Source organism: Carassius carassius, chromosome 7 (assembly GCF_963082965.1).
Source record: "Carassius carassius chromosome 7, fCarCar2.1, whole genome shotgun sequence".
Lineage (NCBI taxonomy): Eukaryota > Metazoa > Chordata > Actinopteri > Cypriniformes > Cyprinidae > Carassius > Carassius carassius.
In genome coordinates, this window is record NC_081761.1 from 12,625,138 (window position 1) to 12,647,167 (window position 22,030).

Sequence of the window (22,030 nt, forward strand, 5' to 3'; positions counted from 1 at the left end):
TGATGACTCTGACCTTGTCTCATTGATTGTACTCCAGGTTAGATGACTCCTGACTCCAGTTAGTTTTTGGAGAAATCATTTCCACCCTACATAGTGTGTTATGGAAAGCATCATTGTTTATTTCTGTGAACATTGTTGTGACTTAGTTCTTATGGCTATTTGATGTTGAAAGCCATAACATACTTTATCCTGGAACTGTACATGCAATTACAAGGTCAGATGTTTTTGTTTTCTAGGCATGGACATTCTCAATGGTGCAATAGACAGTTTGATAACATCATCAATTCGAGATGACTGGATCCCTGTGATGTTGAATGTAGCCGATGCGACAGTCACAGTCATCAAAGAAAAGGCAATTACACATCCTTTCACTCATTAAACCCCTTAAAATCTTTATAGAGTTTTACTAAAGTACAACATTTTGTGTTAACAGAGTTGTTCAAAAAAGTTTACTCATGTATGATTCTTGGTGTCATAACTTATATTAGGAGGAAGACGAGGTCCTAGTGGAGTGCCGTGTGCGTTTCCTGTCATTTATGGGAGTTGGGAAAGATGTGCATTCATTTGCATTCATCATGGACTCTGGGAACCAGCACTTTGAGTGTCATGCGTTTTGGTGTGATCCCAATGCTGGCAGTGTATCAGAGGCTGTTCAGGCAGCATGCATGGTGAGTTATAACACCACATCAAATATAAATGGGCATCGGGCACTATAGCTTAATAGTAAAAAGAATATAAAATGTTGTCATTAATCACTAACCCCCATCTTGTTCCAAACCCGTAAAAGCTTTGTTCGTCTTCGGAACACAATTTAAGATATTTTTGAATGAAAACTCTTGTGTGTCTTGTGACCCATTGACTGCCAAGTTAATTACACTGTCAAAGTCCAGAAAAGTATGAAAAGCATCGTCAGAATAGTCTATCTGCCATCAGTGGATGAACCATAACGTTATGATGCGACGAGAATACTTTTTGTATGCGAAGAAAATAAAAATTATGACTTTATTCAACAATTCCTTTCCTCTGTCTCTCTCCACTTCATCGTAGTCCATTTTGGAGATTATGAGCTGAACACAGGCAATGTACGCACTTCTGTGTTAGCCAGGACACAAGAATGTGCTGTTTTCTTTCAAATCAAAGCTATTTTCAAATCAGAGCTATTTTCTATGTGTATTTACGCTTTGATTTGAAAGAAAACAGTGCATCCTTGTGCTACGGCTGACACAGAAGAGCGTTCAGCTCATATTCTCCAAAATGGTGCTACGATGATACGGAGAGACACAGAGGAGAGGAATTGTTGACTAAAGTCTTAATTTTTTTTTCTTCACGTACAAAAAGTATTCTCGACGCTTTATAACGTTACGGTTAAACCACTGATGGCAGATGGACTATTCTGACAATTTCTTCCATACTTTTCTGAACCTTGACAGTGTAATTTACTTGGCATTCAATGGGACAGTCACAAGCCTCCTGGTTTTCATCCAAAATATCTTAAATTGTGTTCAGAAAATGGACGATGCATTTACAGGTTTGGAACGACATGGGGGTAAGTGATTAATGGCAAAATTTTCATTTTGGGGTGCAGTAACCCTTTAACCATTGTAAATGTCTGATTTATCATCCACCTTTAGTCCAGATGATCAACTAATTAGATCAACAACCCAACCAAAGCCTAACCCATTCTATTGAAATTTTTGTTATTTCATAAAGTTTAATGTCACATTTCATAACCAGATCTTATGTTAAACATTAAATTCAATACATGAATTCATCCACTCACTGTTTCTTCTTGTTTTCTTTGTTTCTTTGTCTATGCAGTTGAGGTATCAGAAGTGTTTGGTGGCACGCCCTCCTTCTCAGAAAGCCTGCTCACAAGCACCCCCTGCTGATTCAGTCACTCGCCGCGTCTCCACCAGCGTCAAACGTGGAGTTCTTTCCCTCATCGACACGCTCAAACAGAAGAGACCAGTCACTGAGCTCCCCCAGTGATCTTACACACAAGCACGCATTCTCACCATCACGCTCTGCATGCTAATAGCTATCAGAACGTCCTGTACATATCTGTCCAGTCACTTGATGGAGACGAAGCAAAACTTGATGATTAAAAATGTTGGAAATTCTGATAGAAGTAATTATCAAATGAGCCGATGCCAAGACAAAATACACCCTTCACTCACACACCTAATCCAATATCTACAAGCATCTCTCTTCCGTCTCCCATATGTCAGTCATGTGTATATCTGCATGGGAAGCCACGCGTCTCCAGCATGACTGTAACCAGCAGGCTTCGCCTATCTATAAGCACCACCCTATCTGGACAAAGCCTGCTCAAAGAGATCATTTGTTTAATTTGAAAAGAACAAATATGGCTGCTTCACTCAACTGAGCTTCTTCATATTGTCACAGTTCATCGCTGTCGCATTACCATATGTGTGGTGTGTAGAGTAACTGGATGCTGCTTCATTCAGTGTCGTAAAAGCTATTCTTTATTATCCTGATGAACACAAAACAAGAATGGGTGGATGAGAGGAACTGTGCACTGTGTTCCATTCAAAGTCGGATGACGGATGTTCTTACTTGATATCTTCTGACCAGTGTGCTACAATGATCAGTGCTCAAAAGATGATGTGCAAAAGTGCGGTAACAATAGCGAGATTTTTGGTGAAAATTTGGACCATTGTTAATTGTCAGTAGTGCAGCGATGTATGAAGCACAACTCATGCAAAAGTTGCTTTCAAACCAAGTATATTTCTGTTGGTCAGTGCAGTAAAAAACTTAAACCCGATGAGAAATCTGCATGGGGAAATCGTTCACCCTCAAGTGAAATGACCATTCACATGGATTCCTATTGACACATTGGTAAACGTGACCAGGCCTTCTGGCAACAAATCAACAAAACTACATTACATTAGCATTGCATTTGTTCAGTGTTAACAATGTACAAATTGTGGGGGAAGAATGGCACCTCACAATGGGCAATTTGGAAATTCAAATTCAAGTGAAGTTCCTTTGCACTTTCCCAAGTAGGAAGACGGAAATCGCAACTCTTTCAGCTGAGTGAAACATCAATGTTGAAATATGTCAAAGATTTCACCAACTGATTTTGCTTTCTCCAAGAAGCTCTGCTGACACGTTCATCTTCACCAGAAGTTGATGAGGAGGCTCGGAAAAGATGCCAATATTAATCAAACAGCTGATGAATCAGACTTCCCATAGACTTGCTGTGCATTAACACAGGTGGAAGGACATTACCTGTTCAGTTTAGTGTGTACTGTAGATGTAAAGTATGAATGTGCTTTTTATATTTCCAAAGTGAAATTGCCTTTTTTCTTTTTTCTTTGAAAGAGAGAATGTTGTGGAAGAGAAGTGAATTACTCATGGAGCAACATACAGGAGGCGGCAAGAACTTTGCCTAGAGTCAAACAGTTCGTGTCAATTCTGCTTTGAACCCCAGTGTAGTGCTTACTTCCTCAAAAGGTTCTCCAGTGACTGAAAGAAAAAAATACCTGACTAATAGGAGCTATCTGCAGCAGATCCAAGTTAGTGAAAAAACTCCAGAGCTATTTCAGTTCCAGCATTCATTCCTGACGTTTGGATGGCATTAGTGGCTCTACATGTCCTGGTTTCGCTTCACGAACGTTTTTTATTTTTTATTTCCCCGCACGTACCTACATGGTCTTGCTGTACTCCTAGACTTACCCTTTCTTTCACAAGGGTTTAGATGAGTCACTTATGTGTGTACATATAGTATCTATATATAGCAAACATCGTATCATAAGGCTTTATTTTTTGAATTTCAGATACTTTTATTTTGTCATGTTTTATTTGTTTTGGTCATACTTGCCTTGGCATGTCTTGGGATCCCGTATATTCTGGCCATACTGTAAAAAACAATCATGTATGTGTTGTAGATAAACCAACTGACAAAACAAAAGAAAAGAAGAAGAGTGAAAGATGGTAGAGATTGTGAATATGAATTTATTTTATGGTCCTTTTTAGGAGAGCTAGCTCTAGAGGAGGAGATGTGAACTGTAAGTGTCTATCTATGCATTCTTTTAGCTCTGAGGAAGATTTGAGAGGAAAAAAATGTCCTGGGACAATTTAAGAAGAAAAACTGTACTAAACAGAAATGATATTTTTTATTTTATTTATTCTATTTTATATCGGTATATACTGGTTGCATTGTTATGTATCATAAGCTTAGACATTCTTTACCCTTATACAACAAATCAAACAAATTTCAATTCAAATCACTGTACAGTTACTCTGGAGAGCTGTTTATCTCAGACGCTGACTGCCATGATAACATAAGATGTAAAAGGCTTTGTACTATCTGTACATTCTGCCCAAACCAACATTAGATGTAGGTATAGCTTCAGTCTGCTTTAGAATACGCTATATGGACAAAAGCATTTTAAACCTAACAAGTGGCTACAAGGTTGTAACCGGTGCATAAAATCAATCTCAGACAATCTCATTTGGGACCCTTCACTTAAAAATGTGTTTGAGACTTGAGATGCAGTGCAGGATTTGGTGAAATTGGTGCCCAATGCAGGGACTCAAAACACATTTTTAAAAGTTTTAACAAGATTTGTTTTTAAACATGGCACCCAACATAGGATTTCAAAAGACATGTTTTTTTTTTTAAAAGGCTTAACTTCATAACACCAACGCGTAGGGTCTGGTGACACATTTAAAAAAGTTTAAACTCAATGCAGTTTAAAAATGTGGCGCCCAATGTAGGGTCTCGAGACCCTTTCAGATTTATTTTAAAAGCAACAAAAATCAAAGACGTCTATCTATAATGCATAACACATAATAGCAAACCATTAAAAAGCCATGCAGTGAAACAAAATTTCAGCAAATTAGGACACAGTTGAAGCTGGTGTATCAGCAAAAAGAAGGACTAGTGTCCTTTTAATGATTTGTATTTTATTACACATCCATTTGGTAATTTAGTGTATGTTTCAAAATGTCAGTTTAAACCTGATTATCACGATCAGATTTTTCACTAAGACCAAAATTAGAGCGCATTTGTTTGGGCAGTATTTAGATGTTTAGCTAGCTCTATAACCATTTCTCTTGTATATTGACGGCACGAGGCCTCCACTTTCATCCTGCAGATAATCAGTGTTAAAATGACCTGAAACAAAATCAAACTGCCTGTGTACTGCACCCCTTCGCTTTTCCTCTCTTATTATCTCTTGCAGTTTTGAAGTGCATATTGGTTTTTGTTGTTTTTGTTCATGTCACTCTGTGATGTTGGGTCTTATACAACTTAATGTTTTCTTTTGGACTTTTTTTTATTCCCTCCCTTTTTTTTGGGGGGGGGGGGGGTGAATAGGAATCAATAGGAATCAATCACACTTTATGTTTCAAAATGAATTCAGTGGCAACTGTCAAAGTCAGCTGATACATGCAAAACCAGAAAGAGGGAGGAGGCTTATGGGTAGTGTAGTCCAGTTCAATAATTCAGCGTAGAATCATCATTCTCTTTTTAGTCAAGAGTAGTGTGTTTGACTCTCGTGTTCTTGAATGTTGAATCACTCTGATTGGCGATTATCAGGGGAAATCTCATCAGAAGGATTAACAAGCTAAGAATTAACACTACTGGTGAAGTACACTCAAAAACACGTTTTTGTGGAAACGTTGGCTTCTGTGCTCTACACTACTTTGTACACCATATAAATGTAAACTGTCGTGAAAATAAATGGCATATCAAAAAATACATCAAAATGTTTCTGGCTGTTAATTGATTTCATAAAATACAGTCTGTGGTTAGTAGCAAGAAATGTCCTAATGAACTAATGAATGCAACTTTTAAGTTTTCAAATTGTTGTGGCAATGTGTTTGATTTTTAGGGGTGGACCTTCATGCTCAACATGTCTAAAAAAATCTAAGCCAAATAGTATACATTCATATGACATTGCCAACTTGTAAAATAGTTTTCTAAGATGGGGTTGGATATTAATAAAATACGAGTCATTAAAGTTTTAGGGGCATAATTATTAAAGTCATAAAACATTTTCTTCTGTATTGTGACATATATCTGATTATCAGAAAATGTAGGGCAGACACTTGGTTCTAGATTTCTGAATATTTATAGTTGGTCATAAGAAAGGGCCAAGGTTTAAGCAGATAAAATTATGGATGTAGTCCAACATTTGTCATCAAAATAAATAAATTAATAAACAAGCTGACTTAACATGATTAAACTGTATAAAATAGTTACATTGCAGAAATAGTTAAAATATGGTGAATAAATGAATAATGTAAACATTTTATAGAGATACAAAATCTGGTTTCAACTGATTTAACGAATAATTGAGATATAAATTGGTTACATTAATTTAATATAAATGTGGTTTTAAGTAATACAACACTCAGTCAATCAACTGTGGTGCATATTACACTGAAAAAAAATGATTAGTTGAATTTACTAACTAAATTTATGTTAAGTGGTTGCAATCAATTTATTTTAGCTATATTTAAATAAACTAATTTATTTGATTAACTTTAAGCAAAATTTGTTTATTTGAATGTAAAAAATTTTTTTTTTAATAAAATAAATTGATTGCAACCACTTATCATAAAAAAGTAGTAAATTCAATGAATCATTTTTTTTCAGTGTAATGAAAATCTGTTTTTTCATATTCTGACATATAGTGCAACACACAAAATTAGAACCTTAGGTTACAAACCACAAATAAAATAATTTATTTAACACAGTATACATTATACAGTTACAGTGTTGCCAAAGTACAACATACACATTAAAGGGATAGTTCACCCAAAAATGAAAATTCTGTCATTAATTATTTACCCACATGTTGTTTCAAGCCTTTAAGACATCCATTCATGTTTGGAAAACAAATGATTAAAGATATTTTTTATGAAATCTGAGAGCTTTCTGACCTCTAAAGTCATAATTAAAATTTTTTGCGCACAAGAATATTATCATAGCTTCATAAAATTACGGTTGAACCACTGAGGTCACATTGATTATTTTGTCGATGTTCTTGGTACTTTTCTGGGCCTTGACCATGGTAGGACCCTTGCTGCCTATGGAGGGTCAGAAAGCTCTCGGATTTCATCAAAAATATCTTAACTTGTTTTCCAAAGATGAAAAAATGTATGAGTTTGAAATTACATGTGGGTAAGTAATTAATGATAGCATTTTTGGGTGAGCTATCCCTTTAATCAACCATAGTTGATTAAATAGTTATGAGATCAGTACCTTGCTTTCAGTGGTGATAAACTTGTTTACTACAATTCTTCTTTTGCACGGAAGCACACAGGATGTGTATTTCTGAACAACAGGTTGTAGCTCAATGCCAAATGATGGAGTCTCTATCTTTGGCAATGCTGCTAGAAGAGGAGAGACTGCTGGAGAAATTAGAAGACATGGAGGAGCACAATCGATAGGGGGATGAAGAGGGATGTGAAGGACTGAGCGGATACACAGGAGGAAGACTAAACTCTCTTGACCGGTTTTCCTCCCTGTCTAGCTTGAAGGCTTCTGATTTGATCATTTCCTTTTTTGGTTTAACGGACTCTCGTTGAGACAAATGTCTGAATCTGTGTGGTGACACTGGGGTTCTGGTTGCAGGTGGTTTGCTCTGAGGTGGAGTTGGTTTAATGGAGGTAATGGTTGTGTGTTGAGATGGCCGAAGGTGCAGGAGCTTCTTGCGTAGAGGACGAGACCTGCTCTGACGTTCTTTACGAGTGCGGGACTTAGACTTTTTTCTCTTAGACTGCTTAGTAACTTTAGCTCTAGGCTTATGACCTTTTGGTCGCTTCTGCACAACAGAAGGCTGATTTCTATTGTTGGATGAGTGGTCTAGAACACTGGAGTGATTTGTAGTGCTAGATGTGGCATCCATAACTGCAGATTTTTGACTTGAAGCATGATCTAGGATTGTGGAACTGTCATTCAGGACTATGGAAGTGTTATTTGAATCGTCTGCTGTTTGACTGATCATCACCGATGCAGGAGGCTCAATCAGGGAGGAAGGAGGAAGAATTGGTTTAGATCCTTTTCGTTTTTTTCTCTTTTTTGGTTTCTCTCCATTCATGGGGTCAGGAGGGAGCAGTCCGCCCAACAAACCTTTAGCAGCAGCTCGTGCTAAAATATCCTGCACAGTTTCTACCTCTGCTGGGTCTTGCTGTTAGAAAGTAAAACACACACACATACGCATAGATAGAGCAATATTACATATAGGGAGACAGAGGCTAGTTGTCACAAATGTTTTATCTCAACAGTCTTAGCCACGATACAATCACAGTCTGCCGATCATATGATTTATTCTGCTCACAATCCTGGAAAAGTCCTGGTAAACTCTGAATTAACTTCTGTCAACAATAAATAGAAGTTAGATTTTAATCATAAAGTTAAAAACGGTGTTCTTGGGACAAGGGTTCATGTCAGGTTGGGGCAAGTTGTCTTGTGTTTTCAATGGATTTGATAAATTAACATTTCTTATTATTCAATCTATGTTGAAAACCGATAATCACTTTTGGATGACTGATCGGCGTTCCCTAAAAAGGCCGATCTCATAAAACCAATCTCAAGCTGATGATGCGCCTGCCGTGAGAGGTTTGGCATGACATGCAGCGGCACTGTCTCAGTCTCTGTCCGGTGCAGGTGAAATGATTATAATGTTGAAGGTGAGGTAACATTTATATTTCTTAATTTAATAACTGATTAAGTAATTTCAAAAGGTTTCTGTGAGACATAATTTCACAAACAGAGTGAATCACCTCATGCTCTCTCTCTGATTTACTTTTTCAAATCACATGCGTCTGCAGTATAAGTGAGCTGGACGCTGCACAGTTGACACAGGAACTGTTACTTGCACTATCAAGGCAGTGTCGCATCGTCACAATTTTTATTTTTATTTTTTATTCTTGCCAGTGTTTAAACCATTCAACGTTTGCGCGCTTTCCTGGAGACTGTGCACTCATGCACACTTGCAGCGCACACACATAATGGCAGGTTCACATTACTTTGTTTGCAGTGTGTATGTGGTGCGTTTTTTTTTTCGTGCCTATGTTAAAGGATTAATGTGTTCACACTGCACAAACGGTTGCAGTCTGACAGTGCGTTCCAGGAACGGTGCGTCTGCAGCAGTGCAGAGATTGTTTCCGCACTGAGTCTGTTTTTTTGCTGTGCTGCATGCTGAATTAAAGGGGTCATATGATGCTTTTTTAAATATCATTATTTGGTGTAACAGATTATGTTGACATGCTTTAATGTTAAATAGTCTCTCTCTCTCTCACACACACACACACACACACACACACACGCACACACACATACAAAGCTCAGCATTTGAACAGTCAATAGCAAATGCTTAAACTAATAACAAAACATACAGTAGCTGATTCAGAAGCACCAGATTGTCGTAGCAAAGTCAGAATTGCCTCCTCTCTTAGGTTCATAAAACAGTCGTCCATAAAATGCATTGCTGTTCTGTTGTATATAATCTTAAAGATTCCTAAATGCATATACATTCGGAAGGCCAAATAAAGTGCTTTTGCTTTCGCCTAGATACACACTATATCTCTCTGACATGGCTGCTTAAACACTAACTGTGGTTACTGAAACCATGCCTTCTTAGTTTGTGTGAACATTTGGGCAGCATTACGCAAATATTTCCACATAGTGATGTAGACGTGTGGGGGCGTGTTTGAATGAGCAGCGGATTTGAGACTTTAGTCTTTGCAACTTTACAGATCTTTACAGATACAAGAGTCACCTATGAGAGGAAATAATTTTCAAAAATGAAATTCAGGGCCTGAATAAATGTCTAAAAATCTTGATTGGCTCGTTTCCATAAATAATTCTACATGATAACAAGAAGGCTTTAAAAAGATCGGTATCGGTGATCAGATTGGCAGATACTGTTTTCTGTGATCAGCGAGCATCATTTAGGGAAACAGTTGTGCTGCTTAAATTTTTTAAGCAAACCATGATACATTTTTTGAGGATTCTTTAATAAATAGTAAGTTAAAAAAGCATTTATTTGAAACCAAAATCATTCTAAATGTTTATACTGCCACTGTTATCATTTTAATGCATCATTGTCATCAAGTGTTAATTTCTTTGGAAAACATTATCTCACTGACATAAAATAAAAAAAATAAATAAATAAATAATAATAATAAAAAAAAAAAAAAAAAATATATATATATATATATATATATATATATATATTGCATTATTATCAGTGATAAATAGCAAATTCCTGTAATGATAACTTTTGGAGGATTATGTTATTAATTTCAGTTGACCTGTATATTCATTATAGTACAAAAGTAACAACTAACCCCAGTTTATATGCAGTATTAAGTGCAAATGCAAGCTTATATACACACACACACACACACACACAGAAAAGAAGCTACAGGCATGTTTCTCTTGCTGTATGTGGTCTTGTGTGGATGCTAATGTGATCAGACACATGTGTTCATTATTTAGTGCGAACCGGAGCTACACTGGCAGTATTTAGGACAGCAATGCATCAAGCTCTGCATGAGAGTGGTGTATGTGTGTGTGTGTGTGTGTGTGTGTGTGTGAGCTCTCTCACCAACTCTACTCACAGACACTGCTTCATGCTTGTTTAGATATAAACACAGCATATGAATCACAGCAAATCATTATGGCTGTAAAAGTCTTATTATATACAGCGGGTAAAATAAGTATTGAACACATCAACATTTTTCTAAGTAAATATATTTCTAAAGGTGCTGTTGACATGACATTTTCACCAGATGTCGGTACCAATCCAAGTAATCCATCCATACAAAGAAAGCAAAAGAAATAAGTTCAGAAATTAAGTTTTGTGTAATAAAGTAGATTGACACAGGAAAAAAAGTATTGAACACATGAAGAAAGGAAGGTGCAAAAAGGCATGGATAGCAAAGACACCATTTGAAATCTATCGGTAATTAGAAAGCGATCCTGCCCATTATCGGGGGAAATTAATATTAGTTAATTAATATTGGTTCAGTCCTAACTGATGGCCTATAAAAAGGTATCATGTCACATGACCAAGTGTGTCACACAAGAAACATTTCATGATAGGTGAACGCAAAGAGCTTTTTTAAGACCATAACAACCACAAAAAACACGTTGAAGTTGGTTAAAGTTTGCTGCACACTGGGAGAATAGTCTGGTCAGATGAGACAAAAATTTTACTCTTTGGATGCCATAATACAACACACCATGTTTGGAGGTCAAATGGCACTGCACCAAAACATCACCCCAAAACATCATGGTAAAGCAATGGTAAAATCCATATAATTGAAGGAAGAATATGGAAAAATGTACCAAGACATTCTTTCATAAATATCTGCTGCCATCTACCAGGATGATGAAGATGAAATGAGTTTGGACATTCCAGTGAGACAATGATCCCAAACACACAACCAAGGAAACTCTCATGGAACCTTCAAGATTTGAAGACTGTTTGTGTGGAAGAATGGGCCAAAATTACACCTGAGCATATGACTAGTTTCCCCATACAGGAGGCATCTTGAAGCTGTCATTACCAACAAAGGATTTTTTTTTTTTTTTACAAAGTATTTACAAAATTTCAGTAAGTGTGTTCAGTGTGTTTTCTTTGGTTCATTCCATTTTATTACACAGAACTTAATTTCTGATCTTATTTGTATTTTCTTTAAATTTTTTTGTTGTTAAGTACGGATTACTTGGGTTGTTCCTGACATCTGGTAAAAATTTCATGTCAACAGCACCTTTAGAAAAATGGTGATGTGTTCAATACTTATTTTATATGTTTTATATATATTTTATATGTTATAAAACCTATTAGTCATTTGATTTTCTTTCGTTGCTTATTTCTCACCTCTCTTTTCATCACACAGAGGAAACAGTCATTTGTGACGTCAGATGCTTGAGTTCTGAAAAACTTCTCTTCCTCATCATCCCATCCTGCACTGACCAGCCTGAGAGAAACATGGAGAGAGATGTTTTGTGTTGTAAATTCTATCCAACTCATATCCATTTTTTCATAATTCAAATATTCACATAATCCTTCCCCCACTTGCTTTTCTGTGGATTAACTGCTGTTTCCATGGATACACCAACTTTAAATCTTTACAGTTAGTGGCGTGTGACAGGAAAGACTTAATGCTTGGACTGTGTGTGTGTGTCTGTGTGTGAGAGCGAAAGAGAGAGATGTGTGTGTACCTGAAGGGCACAGCTTTTGCTTTGCTGTCTGCATTCTGAAGCGCTCTCTTCACAAGTCTTTCATTCTCCTCTGGATATACTGAGCATGTGGAGTACACCACAGCTTTCACCTTAGGAACTGCAGTTAATCAAGTTAGGTCACTATAACTCAGATGATGTGCATTAGTCAATATGTGATTTATAAATGAATTTTATAACAAAAATTTTGGGTCAGCAATATTTTAGTTGTATTTATTTGATAAATAAAAAATCATAAAACAGAAATATTGTGAAAGATTATTACAATTTAAGATAACTTTTTTTTATATTTTAAAGGGGTAATGAACTGAGAAATCAAAATTCCCTTGATCTTTAGATATATAATGCTATAAAAACATTCTGTACGTTTCTTATTAGTCAGAAACAGCTTATATTGAAGCCAATCTGTCAAAATGACAGCTTGTGGAATGTGCCACAATGTGAAGTAATCATGTGCCTAAACACTTTCCTTGTCCAGATACCCACATTTGCTGTCTTTGCACTTGATCAGTTGACTACTTCTATGACGTAATTAATGTATTTGGCCCAAGTGTTTAAGTGAGGATGAAGATAAGTGAGTGTACAACTTTTACCTGATGGGACACACTTATAGTGTTGTAAATACACAAGTGTTTAGTCTTTGCATTTTAAATAAACTTTTAAACGTTATAGTCCCTATAACAGATGACACAATATAATTTTTAGTGCTTCTAATTAAGTGAGGAAAAAGCAGTTGCAAATGATCAAAATAAATATAGGCTACTCACCTTTGCACATATAAAATGTGTAGAGCACTTTGTTTAACTACCAAATTATATGTACTATCTAATTATTATTAATATTTACCTTACATTGAAAAAGTTTCCATGACCTTTCGCGATCTTGGCAAAAAGGCACGCAATTTATTTCCAGAACATGATGCATGATGAGATACACTAAGCCTTGAATACTGCTTTGGAGTGTGGATTTAGTGTGTGTTAAGGGCACTGCGCTTTGGTGTTTTGAAGAACTCGGACAGTCTTGTGCACTTACTTCCAGTCGTGCGCACACGCTCTCAAGTAGCCAAGATCGCAAGTGTGGGTATTTGGACAAGGCAAATGTCTCCACAGAGGAAGATCAACACCTGCTTCTACAGCGCTGCCTGTTTAGCCCCGCCCACCAATTCGCGCATGTAATGTAAATAATGAGAGAGGCAAACACAGGTCTACGCAGAAGCCAAATGATAAACTTTATTTGATGAACTTCCAGATCCAGACAGTGTCAGTAAGAAACTTGGCCCTTTGTTCACTTAATTTTAAGGTGGATTCATATACAAACAATGCACAATTTGACGGAGGATTTTCAGAAAGATTGAAACTAAAAGATAATGCTGTTCTGACTATATTGGATCACAATTGTGAGTAACTGTTATTATTGTGTCACCGCTATTGCTTTGTCTGTTGTTACAGACAGTGTGAAACGTACTGAATTAGCAAATCATAGCAGTGGGCATTTATTTACGAGTTTACAATTCTTCATGTCTGTTCAAACAGAGCGTTCTGATGAGGGGGGTCAAAACATGACAGAAAATAGCCTATTACTTCTAAATTATGGTGACAGTACAAAATAATAAAAAAGGCAGTTCATGAACCCTTTAATATAGTTTTAAACATTATTTAAGCAGCCATTACTAGTGTCTTTTCTTGATCAATAATTTTGTCTTTTCTCTCACAACATAAACTTATGAAGGTGATGCAGAAAAAACGATTTATTTGTTCTTGATAGAACGGTTCAAGATGTATTCTCTATATTGTATTAATGCAACATTTTTAAAGAAAATAAACAAACATATTTGTAAATGCTATGAATTATTAATTATTAGTAAATTATTTTTGTATTATAGTGAGACACAAATGAATAAAAATCAGGGGTAGGCTATATTAATTATATTATATTAATATTAGTTATATTAGGTGGCCTTAACAACTATGTAACCTACATCAAAAATGAGTACAATGCACTTTGTGTTCATATTGTATTGTAAAACACTTTTACTGCTATTAAGGTGGGATACGGGTTAGGGGTAAGGTTAGGGACATGTTTGGTGGTATCGTAAGGTTTAAAGTAGGGATGTCCCGATCAGGTTTTTTTGTCCTCGAGTCCGAGTCCGAGTCATTTGATTTTGAGTATCTGCCGATACCGAGTCCCGATCCGATACTTCTATAATACATAAATAAGAATAAAGAAGAGCGAAAAAACAGATCCAGGATGTTCAATAAATTACATTTTGAAATATATTCAAATATAAAACAGCTATTTTAAATAGGCTAGTAAAAATATTTCAAAATCTTACTGTTTTGCTGTACTTTGGATCAAATAAATGCAGGCTTGGTGAATAGAAGGGACTTCTTAAAAAAAAAAAAAACCTTAACAAGCTTACTGTTCAAAAACTTCTGACTGGTAGTATAGGCAACTTTATTTTTTCTCTAATTTCTAGCTTTTAATTGGCTTAGAAATCTATAAATGCTGGACAATAACAAATAATAATGATTTGTTTATATACTACAAACACTGTTTATCACATAATAATGCAGAATAGTTTCTATACTGTAATAAATACTATGTCAATCAGCACTGCATTGTTCATACTTTATTTATCACCTGCTGGAGATGACTTGAAGAAAACCGCGCATCCTTGTAAGTACATAGTAGTTAAGGCCACTTAATATACAGTAAAGTGGGACCAAATTAGGTTCAGTAAAGAGGGTGGAACAAATTAACAGAACCGCATATTGTTTTTGCATTTTCACTTAGAAGGAGTATTAAAACTACTTAATGTCACAGAATCAGGTAATAAATGAATGCGTGTTTGTGCGTGTGTATTTGTGTGTGTCTCACAGGTGAGTGCATGGTTGAGGTCTTGTTTCTGCTTGGCAACCAGTGCCTCCAGTTTACTCTCAGAGACAATTCCTTTAGATAAGCCATGCAGCAGCCCTCTGTCTGAATAAGAGCAGTATTCATTATTTTGAAATGTTGTATTAGTTTGTATTTATTCAATGCTCACCCAACTGCCACAATGGAAAAGAGAATGAGAATGTCTCAAATGTAAAATCATGCATTGCTCTACCTCCACTCTCCTTGAGGATAAACTCAACAGGGTTACAAAGTGCTGACGCAGAACACTTTGGGAGGAACATAATCACCCGAACCTTCTGAATACGCAAATCCCATTCATTAAGTTCACTGAAGTACTCAGACATCAGTTTCACATCTATGGGGGAAAAAAAAAACCTGAGAACCAATACTACACTACTGGCCTAACAAAAAAAAGGTAATTTTTATTATCACTCATGAATAAGGCTCAGCAGAATAACACTTACTTTTGCAGGCAGTAGAGGGGAGGATGGTTTGTAATTCATTGTTGAAGGTGGAGAAATTAAGGACCCCACATACATGTACACAGCCAGAACAGGCAGCAGCCTGGACAGCTACATGAGCCACAGTCAGAGCAGAGAAAGATCCCACCATGAGAACGTCTCCACGCTCCACCAACAGTGGGCGAATCGCACAGGCGGCCAGACTGCGAGATCTATCCTGTATTCATACACGCAAATTAAACCTGGATATGGATTTGCACTGATGATGCTTGTTTGTGTGTTTATCTTTACTACCTGTATTATGAGTGTGTGTTCTGACACTAAGTTGGTTTTTTCCAGTTGTTTTGAAAGCCGTCTGGGAAACAGCAGTACATTGGAACAATGTTTGTCCTTACAGAACACATTTCCTACCAGGGGTGTGTGTGAGTCGACCTGAGTAAGGCCGGATGTCTTCAGAGTCTCACACACATTTTCAATGCTGAATATATTGGAATGCAAACATAATATGAGAAGTGTACATATTAAATAAGGAAAATACATGTGTGTATACATAAATACATACACAGACACACACTACCTGGCTTTGAGGGTGTTGACCCAGGCATAGAGTGGTAATGTTTGTGACCTTTGTTGTTTAACCCTCACAACTGGTGGCAGGAAACTGTCAATTGTCAGCAAATTCTGTTTTATTCTGTAATGAGCCAGTGAAGCTTCCAGTTTGGTCTTGAACCTGATATGTATACACAAACATACAAGCACCATTTTTAAGGTCCAACAATTATGGAACATCACCAGAGGATTAATTTAATTTAATTTAATTTTCAGGACAATATTGCAGCCCTGAAAAAATAAATGTAGGGAAAAAGGGAAATGAAGCTGAAAAAAACAAAAAAAACAAAAAAAACAATGCCATTTGTGAAATGAGGTCATATTCCAAAATTTAATAAAAATGATTTTAAAGATTTTTAAAGGTCTCAACCTGCTTTCCAATTAATGTCATTGCTGTCTAGGAGACATGGGTGGGATTTTTCGTCCCATCATGGGTTTCAAAGAACATCATTACTGTAAGTCTAAAGAATGAATGCATTTTCACAGGGCAGACCTGCTCGTACTGACCTACAAAGGCTGTCCTCCACCTGTCTCACTTCCTTTATTAGTCCCTCCTCTGTTCTTTGCATTGGCTCTCTGGGCTGGAACGTCCTGTCCAGGAGGTCACAGAGTACGACCACCACAAGAGCCATAAGATCATCTGGCTGAACACACACAAACTCAAAGTCAATCATAATATCAAGATAAAAGGGCAGATGTCTGTCATAACAGACCCACCATTTGCTGAGAACTGTAAAAGTAGCTGTCAGTCAGGATCTCCTCCAGTAGATCTTGGTCTGTGATTGCAGGAGAAAGCAATACTGTACTGTTGCTATTCTGTCACTTCTATACTGCAGTAGATAATTCTAATAAAACAGCATAATATGAAGAGTTAACGTGGGAAGCAAAAATCTCTACACCAGAGATCCTAAAATACTCAACCTCATAGCTGATGTGTGAGAGTTATCTATTTAGCTGAGATATTAATTTAAAATAGCTAAATGTGAACTGAAAAAAAATTATATATATATGTGTGTGTGTTTGTGTGTAAAAACTGAAAAACAGAATGTGAACTGATATATAAATTTTAAATTTTTATTACAATTTCTATATAAATTAAATTTGATAAACTTTCGTTATTTTTTTTTATATTCCTCCTTTCAAAAAATATAAACTGACCTCATGATTACAGTTCAGCGCAGCCATTAAAGTGCTACAGCAGTCAGTTAACTGATGTCTGACTTGTGCACTAAAAGCAAATAGATGTCCTTAAAAAAAAAGTAAAGTCTCCCCTAAGCAAAATTATAAGTAAGTGAGAGAGCGAGAAAGATTGAGCGAGCGAGAGAGAGAGAGAGAGAGAAAGAGAGAGAGAAAGAGAGAGAGATGAAGGCAGTAGAGGAATCAGTCAGAGACATGTGTAGGGAAGATAAGCTACAAGAAGACACTCAACCAGAATGTGACCAGACATTCCCAAATGACTGATTCAGGAGCTCAGTAATGGAAAGAAGAGGTCTGTGGAGAAGAAATGACAGGAAACATGGAGAGCATGCAGCTTTGCATGAACCACAACCCAAAAATCTTTCTATTATCTTTAAATTTTCTCATACAAAGCTTTGAAAATAAAAATTACAACAAAACATGGTAGCATCACATTATTAATTAGAATGAGTTAATACATAAGAGACAAACCAACAATAAGCAATATTCATGTTAGCTCAGGTCCATTAAATATATACATTAACAGGTGTAAAAGTAAATGTTGAAATTAACATTAAATATAAATACTAAGTATATTAATATTCAATATTAACAATATGCTAAAAAATATATTGACATAAAATATTGTTTTCAACTCAATTTAAGATTCAATTTGTACCAAGCAGGGTTATCGTAATGTTTGTTACATCAGAGACCACCAAAAAAACAAAAAAAAACAAAACAAAGAATCAAGAGTTACATACAACCCCAGTCGTCTCTACAACATTATAAAGTAGAAGAAAAAAAACTCTCTGCTGTACTAAAAGAAAGGATAGGATGAAAAATGGAATTTGGGGTACAGTAATATACGTTTATGACTCTTCATCTGTTTCCAACTAAACCTTTGAGTCATGAGGGACTGAATAATTGATGTTAAAAGTTTTGTAGGCCACAAAAAGAATGACATCAGTGACCACAGGGACGTTATCGGCAAGAACAATCAAGATGAACTGGACACATTCGATTCTTGTGCCCTCTAAACAACTTCTTTATCATCACTATCTTCCTGATATTTACACTCTTACCCAAGGCTTATTTTGCTTCTTTATAGAATTGACCCGATCAGGCAGGTAAAACCAACTTGAATGCTAGAATGTTGAAATTTTGAATGGAAATGTAATGTAATACTTAAAAATCCATTTTGGCCTGGCTTGATTTTGTCACTCACATTTCAGAGTATTGAACGCCAGCTCATATGCCCAATACTCATTCTTCTTGGTGTCGACATCACCGTCATTAACAATCCCAGGATCTTCATCATCGTCACCACCAACATCGCCTTTAGGACTGGTGCACCTATAGCGAATGAGTCGGTGCGCGAGATCTTTCTCCACATGAGTTTTCTGGAAAATAGCTGCAGCATGAATGTACACAGAGTCTGGGAATCCCAAAGGCATCCCCTCTCTCTTCAGATTGTTCCTTTCTGTGGACACTGCAGTGACCCTCTTTTTAAGGGACTGGATACATACTTTTCTCATTGGGCCCTTAGGAGAGACTGGATGGTGTGCTTTATTCTTGGGAGCTGATTCTTTGTCAAGCAAGTTCAGTGATGTGACGTCTGGTAGATCTGAGTCCAGTGTGGAGCTGAGAGTCTGTTTAACCATTCTGATAGAGCCAAATTCTGTAAAAACACACTGCATTTGTGATTATCATAGATCAGCTTGAAGTATTATTTTACATATTTTATATAGTTTAGAGGCTTTCAAATAGGATCAGTAAATTGACAATATTAAAGCCAGTTATTTAACTTGTAAACAACATGTTTTCTCACACAGTATAATATAGTCTTTAAACAAATCAAACTACAGGCATCAACAAATTTGGGGGCCCTTGGCATCTGAATTACTCTATTTGAAAATATTTTTCTTATACATAGTATTCTGACCGTTTATGTTAAAGAATATGCAGTAATACAGTTATATATGAATATACAGTTAGGCACAAAAGTCTGACACTAGTAGAACTTGTGCATAAAAACCTTAAATATTTCTTATTTATTTTACATAACAACATTTCTTTATTTATTTCTGTCCTTACTTTCATTCTTGCAACCGATTAGATCAGAATTTTAATCCAAGATTGTAGACTTTTTTTGAATCCACTGTACATAAATTACTTTCCAAAAGTTTAGGTTCTGTGTAACTTGATGAAAAGTAATCAGAAGTGACAGTGCAGACTGTCCTTATGAAATTTCTTTTCATCAAAGAATCCTGACAAAATAATTGCGATATTAAGAAATTTTTCTTGAGCAGCAAATCGGCATATTAAAATGATTTATGAAAGACCATGGGACACTGAAGACTGGACTAATGGCTGCTGAAAATTCAGCTTTGCCATCACAGGAATAAATTACATTTATTAAAAGAAATAAAATAGAAAACTAGAAAATTCTAATGAGATTTTTTTGACAATATTACTATTTTTAGTACATTTTTGTTTTTGTTGCATTTTGTAAACATACTATACTGCTTTCAAAAACATAAAGAAATCTTACTTTTGAACAGTGTGTACAGTCTCAGAACAACCTGTGACATAGCAAGAGTGCAGAAACTTAAATATTTCATCTTCATTTTCACTATAACTTTTTATTTATATAATTTTTTTTACATTTTTAAAATCCTGTAATTTCCTAATTATTTCCAGTTTAGAATTTGAAATGCACATATTCAAAATCTAATTAGTCATAACTAAATTGAATACATACCTCTCCTAATGTAAGTGCAGTCAGCTCGCAACAGGTTTGAATATAAGAAGAGAATGTGAGAGTTAGGAGTCTCTCGTCTCTCTCTAGCTCTGAGATCTTCTGTCACTACAACAACAAACACATTTGTTCTTGTCAACAGAGTGTGAATCTTTTCTCTACAGATGTAGTCACTCAGCTATCACCAGCTCATCATCACTTCCCTACTCTCTCTCTCTCTCTCTCTCACACACACACACACACACACACACACACACACACACACACACACACACACACACACACACACACACACACACACACACACACACACATGTAAGTTAAGGAAGAGATGTTAAAGAAGATAGCACATATAGTATCCTATATGTTCATTTGTAAGTGTGTTTGCTGTATTTTTACCCACTACTTTATAAAACTGAGGTGGTGTTATTCACTGGAGTTTAGTTAAAGAACAGGCTACTGGCTTTAAGGGTAAACAGACTCCAGAGTATCGCTTCATTTCTGCTCATCTGAAACCCTCTCATGCCTAACGCACATCGGCTCCAATGAGACGCAAATACCCTGACGTTTGCATTCATCATGCTAAATGATGCATTGATTTGGGCTCAAATCTGAACTAAGCAGTCTGCCTCTGTGACCCCCACATTAGCACCGAAACAAACTCAACAGGTGTTCTATGCCAGAAGCTTCCAGTCACTTCAAAGAACTGATAATGGTTTTATTCTAAATGTTGACAGCCAGTCAGCTGCTGAGTCTAATTAAGCCCCACCCATACATCACCTGATTGGTCTATGCTGTTATCAGTTGACTTTTATTAGTGCTGAGATCTGCCAATCTCTTTGAAAGTAATCTTTTGTTGCTTTAACTCCAGGTTAGTGGAACAAACACAGTGGAAACATGAGAGACTACCTTATTAATAATGTGTGAGTTAGGGGTGTGTATACACTTCCGTGTGTCTGTGTGCTGAATAAGTAATGTGAAGAAATGCACGGCTTCTTTTTTTTTCATTAACCCACATGTCAATGCCTCAGGGGCAGATCAGTGTGTTCAGTGACAGTACAGGTCATCCAGTTTCAGTGCTATTTCTGATTATGTTGTTTAAATATCTGTACTACTTTTTGTTAAGCTTTTGAATTAGATTTTTATATTTAATGTTTTCACTAGCATTTGGACCAATCAGACACACCATTTTTCATTTTCCAGGCTCATTATTTTTCAACTTTTACTACCTAAAAGTATGTGGAGAGGATCTTCCTCCTACTAAGTTCTCTCTGAAACATACTGCTATAAAAAAAGACTCTTCTCTAATTAATTAATAGAAAACCCTTTCTTTGAATGAACACATACAGGTGCTGGTCATATAATTAATCTCTTACACCTTACACATATAATTGACTCTTACACCACCGAACCTCCAAACCATCAAGACTTTGCATCCAGACGCTCATTCCAGGCCAAGGAAATGCAAGTATCACACATTTAACTAAACGAAACAGAGGTTTAGTATAAGCTATAGACCCCATTATAAATGGCGCTGATGGTTTTACTCAGATGGTTAACTGACTCCTTTCACAGCTTCATTCTTTGGTTTTCCTGATGGTGTCATCAATCAAATCTCATTTGCCCTTTTTGCTACATGAGTGTTTTATGTATGTTTGTTTGTTTATTAGACTAGCTTGCATTAGTGTTTAGTTAATAAAAATCTTGGGCACAAATTACATGAGTTACTGATTCTGCCTTACAAATCAATGTCCCTCTATCATTCCAATTTCGCTCTAATGCATTAATACAGAATGAAAATATTTTCTGTGGCCACAGAAATATAATTTCTTAGAGTTGATCTGAAATTGCGCTAAGGGTTCGCTGGACGAACAGATTAGTTGATGGCAATTTAATTCT

General features: G+C 36.1%; 2 protein-coding genes across 5 annotated transcripts in view; one reads left to right on the top strand and one right to left on the bottom strand.

Annotated features, from left to right (window-relative positions):
* Positions 1-4,641, top strand: part of LOC132143562 (amyloid beta precursor protein binding family B member 2-like) — a 49,111-nt gene extending 44,470 nt beyond the window's left edge. For all 4 annotated transcript variants that reach the window (XM_059553896.1, XM_059553899.1, XM_059553900.1 and 1 more), the window contains 3 exons: positions 237-352; positions 489-668; positions 1,819-4,641. In XM_059553896.1, the coding sequence (XP_059409879.1) occupies positions 237-352; positions 489-668; positions 1,819-1,989 (467 nt within the window). In that variant the 3' untranslated portion in view covers positions 1,990-4,641. The remainder of the gene's footprint in view (positions 1-236; positions 353-488; positions 669-1,818) is intronic.
* A 2,066-nt stretch (positions 4,642-6,707) lies between these two features.
* Positions 6,708-20,240, bottom strand: LOC132143045 (putative methyltransferase NSUN7). Its single transcript, XM_059553208.1, has 12 exons — positions 20,135-20,240; positions 18,599-19,035; positions 16,912-16,970; positions 16,702-16,838; positions 16,163-16,315; positions 15,880-16,063; positions 15,589-15,802; positions 15,336-15,479; positions 15,107-15,208; positions 12,212-12,329; positions 11,868-11,967; positions 6,708-8,165 (listed from the first exon to the last, which is right to left on the bottom strand). The coding sequence occupies exons 2-12, from the start codon at positions 19,032-19,034 to the stop codon at positions 7,329-7,331; spliced, it is 2,484 nt and encodes an 827-aa protein (XP_059409191.1). The 5' UTR covers position 19,035; positions 20,135-20,240; the 3' UTR covers positions 6,708-7,328.
* Between the last annotated feature and the right edge of the window lie 1,790 nt (positions 20,241-22,030).

What these genes read in the sequence shown, in the direction of transcription:
- LOC132143045 (XM_059553208.1), bottom strand. Translation starts at nt 19,034, where the DNA reads ATGGTTAAACAGACTCTCAGCTCCACACTGGACTCAGATCTACCAGAC. An exon ending in TTTACAGTTCTCAGCAAATG is followed by an intron (nt 16,839 to 16,911) that starts GTGGGTCTGTTA and finishes GTGTGTGTTCAG; the next exon opens with CCAGATGATCTTATGGCTCT. An exon ending in CCTCAACCATGCACTCACCT is followed by an intron (nt 12,330 to 15,106) that starts GTGAGACACACA and finishes GATTAACTGCAG; the next exon opens with TTCCTAAGGTGAAAGCTGTG.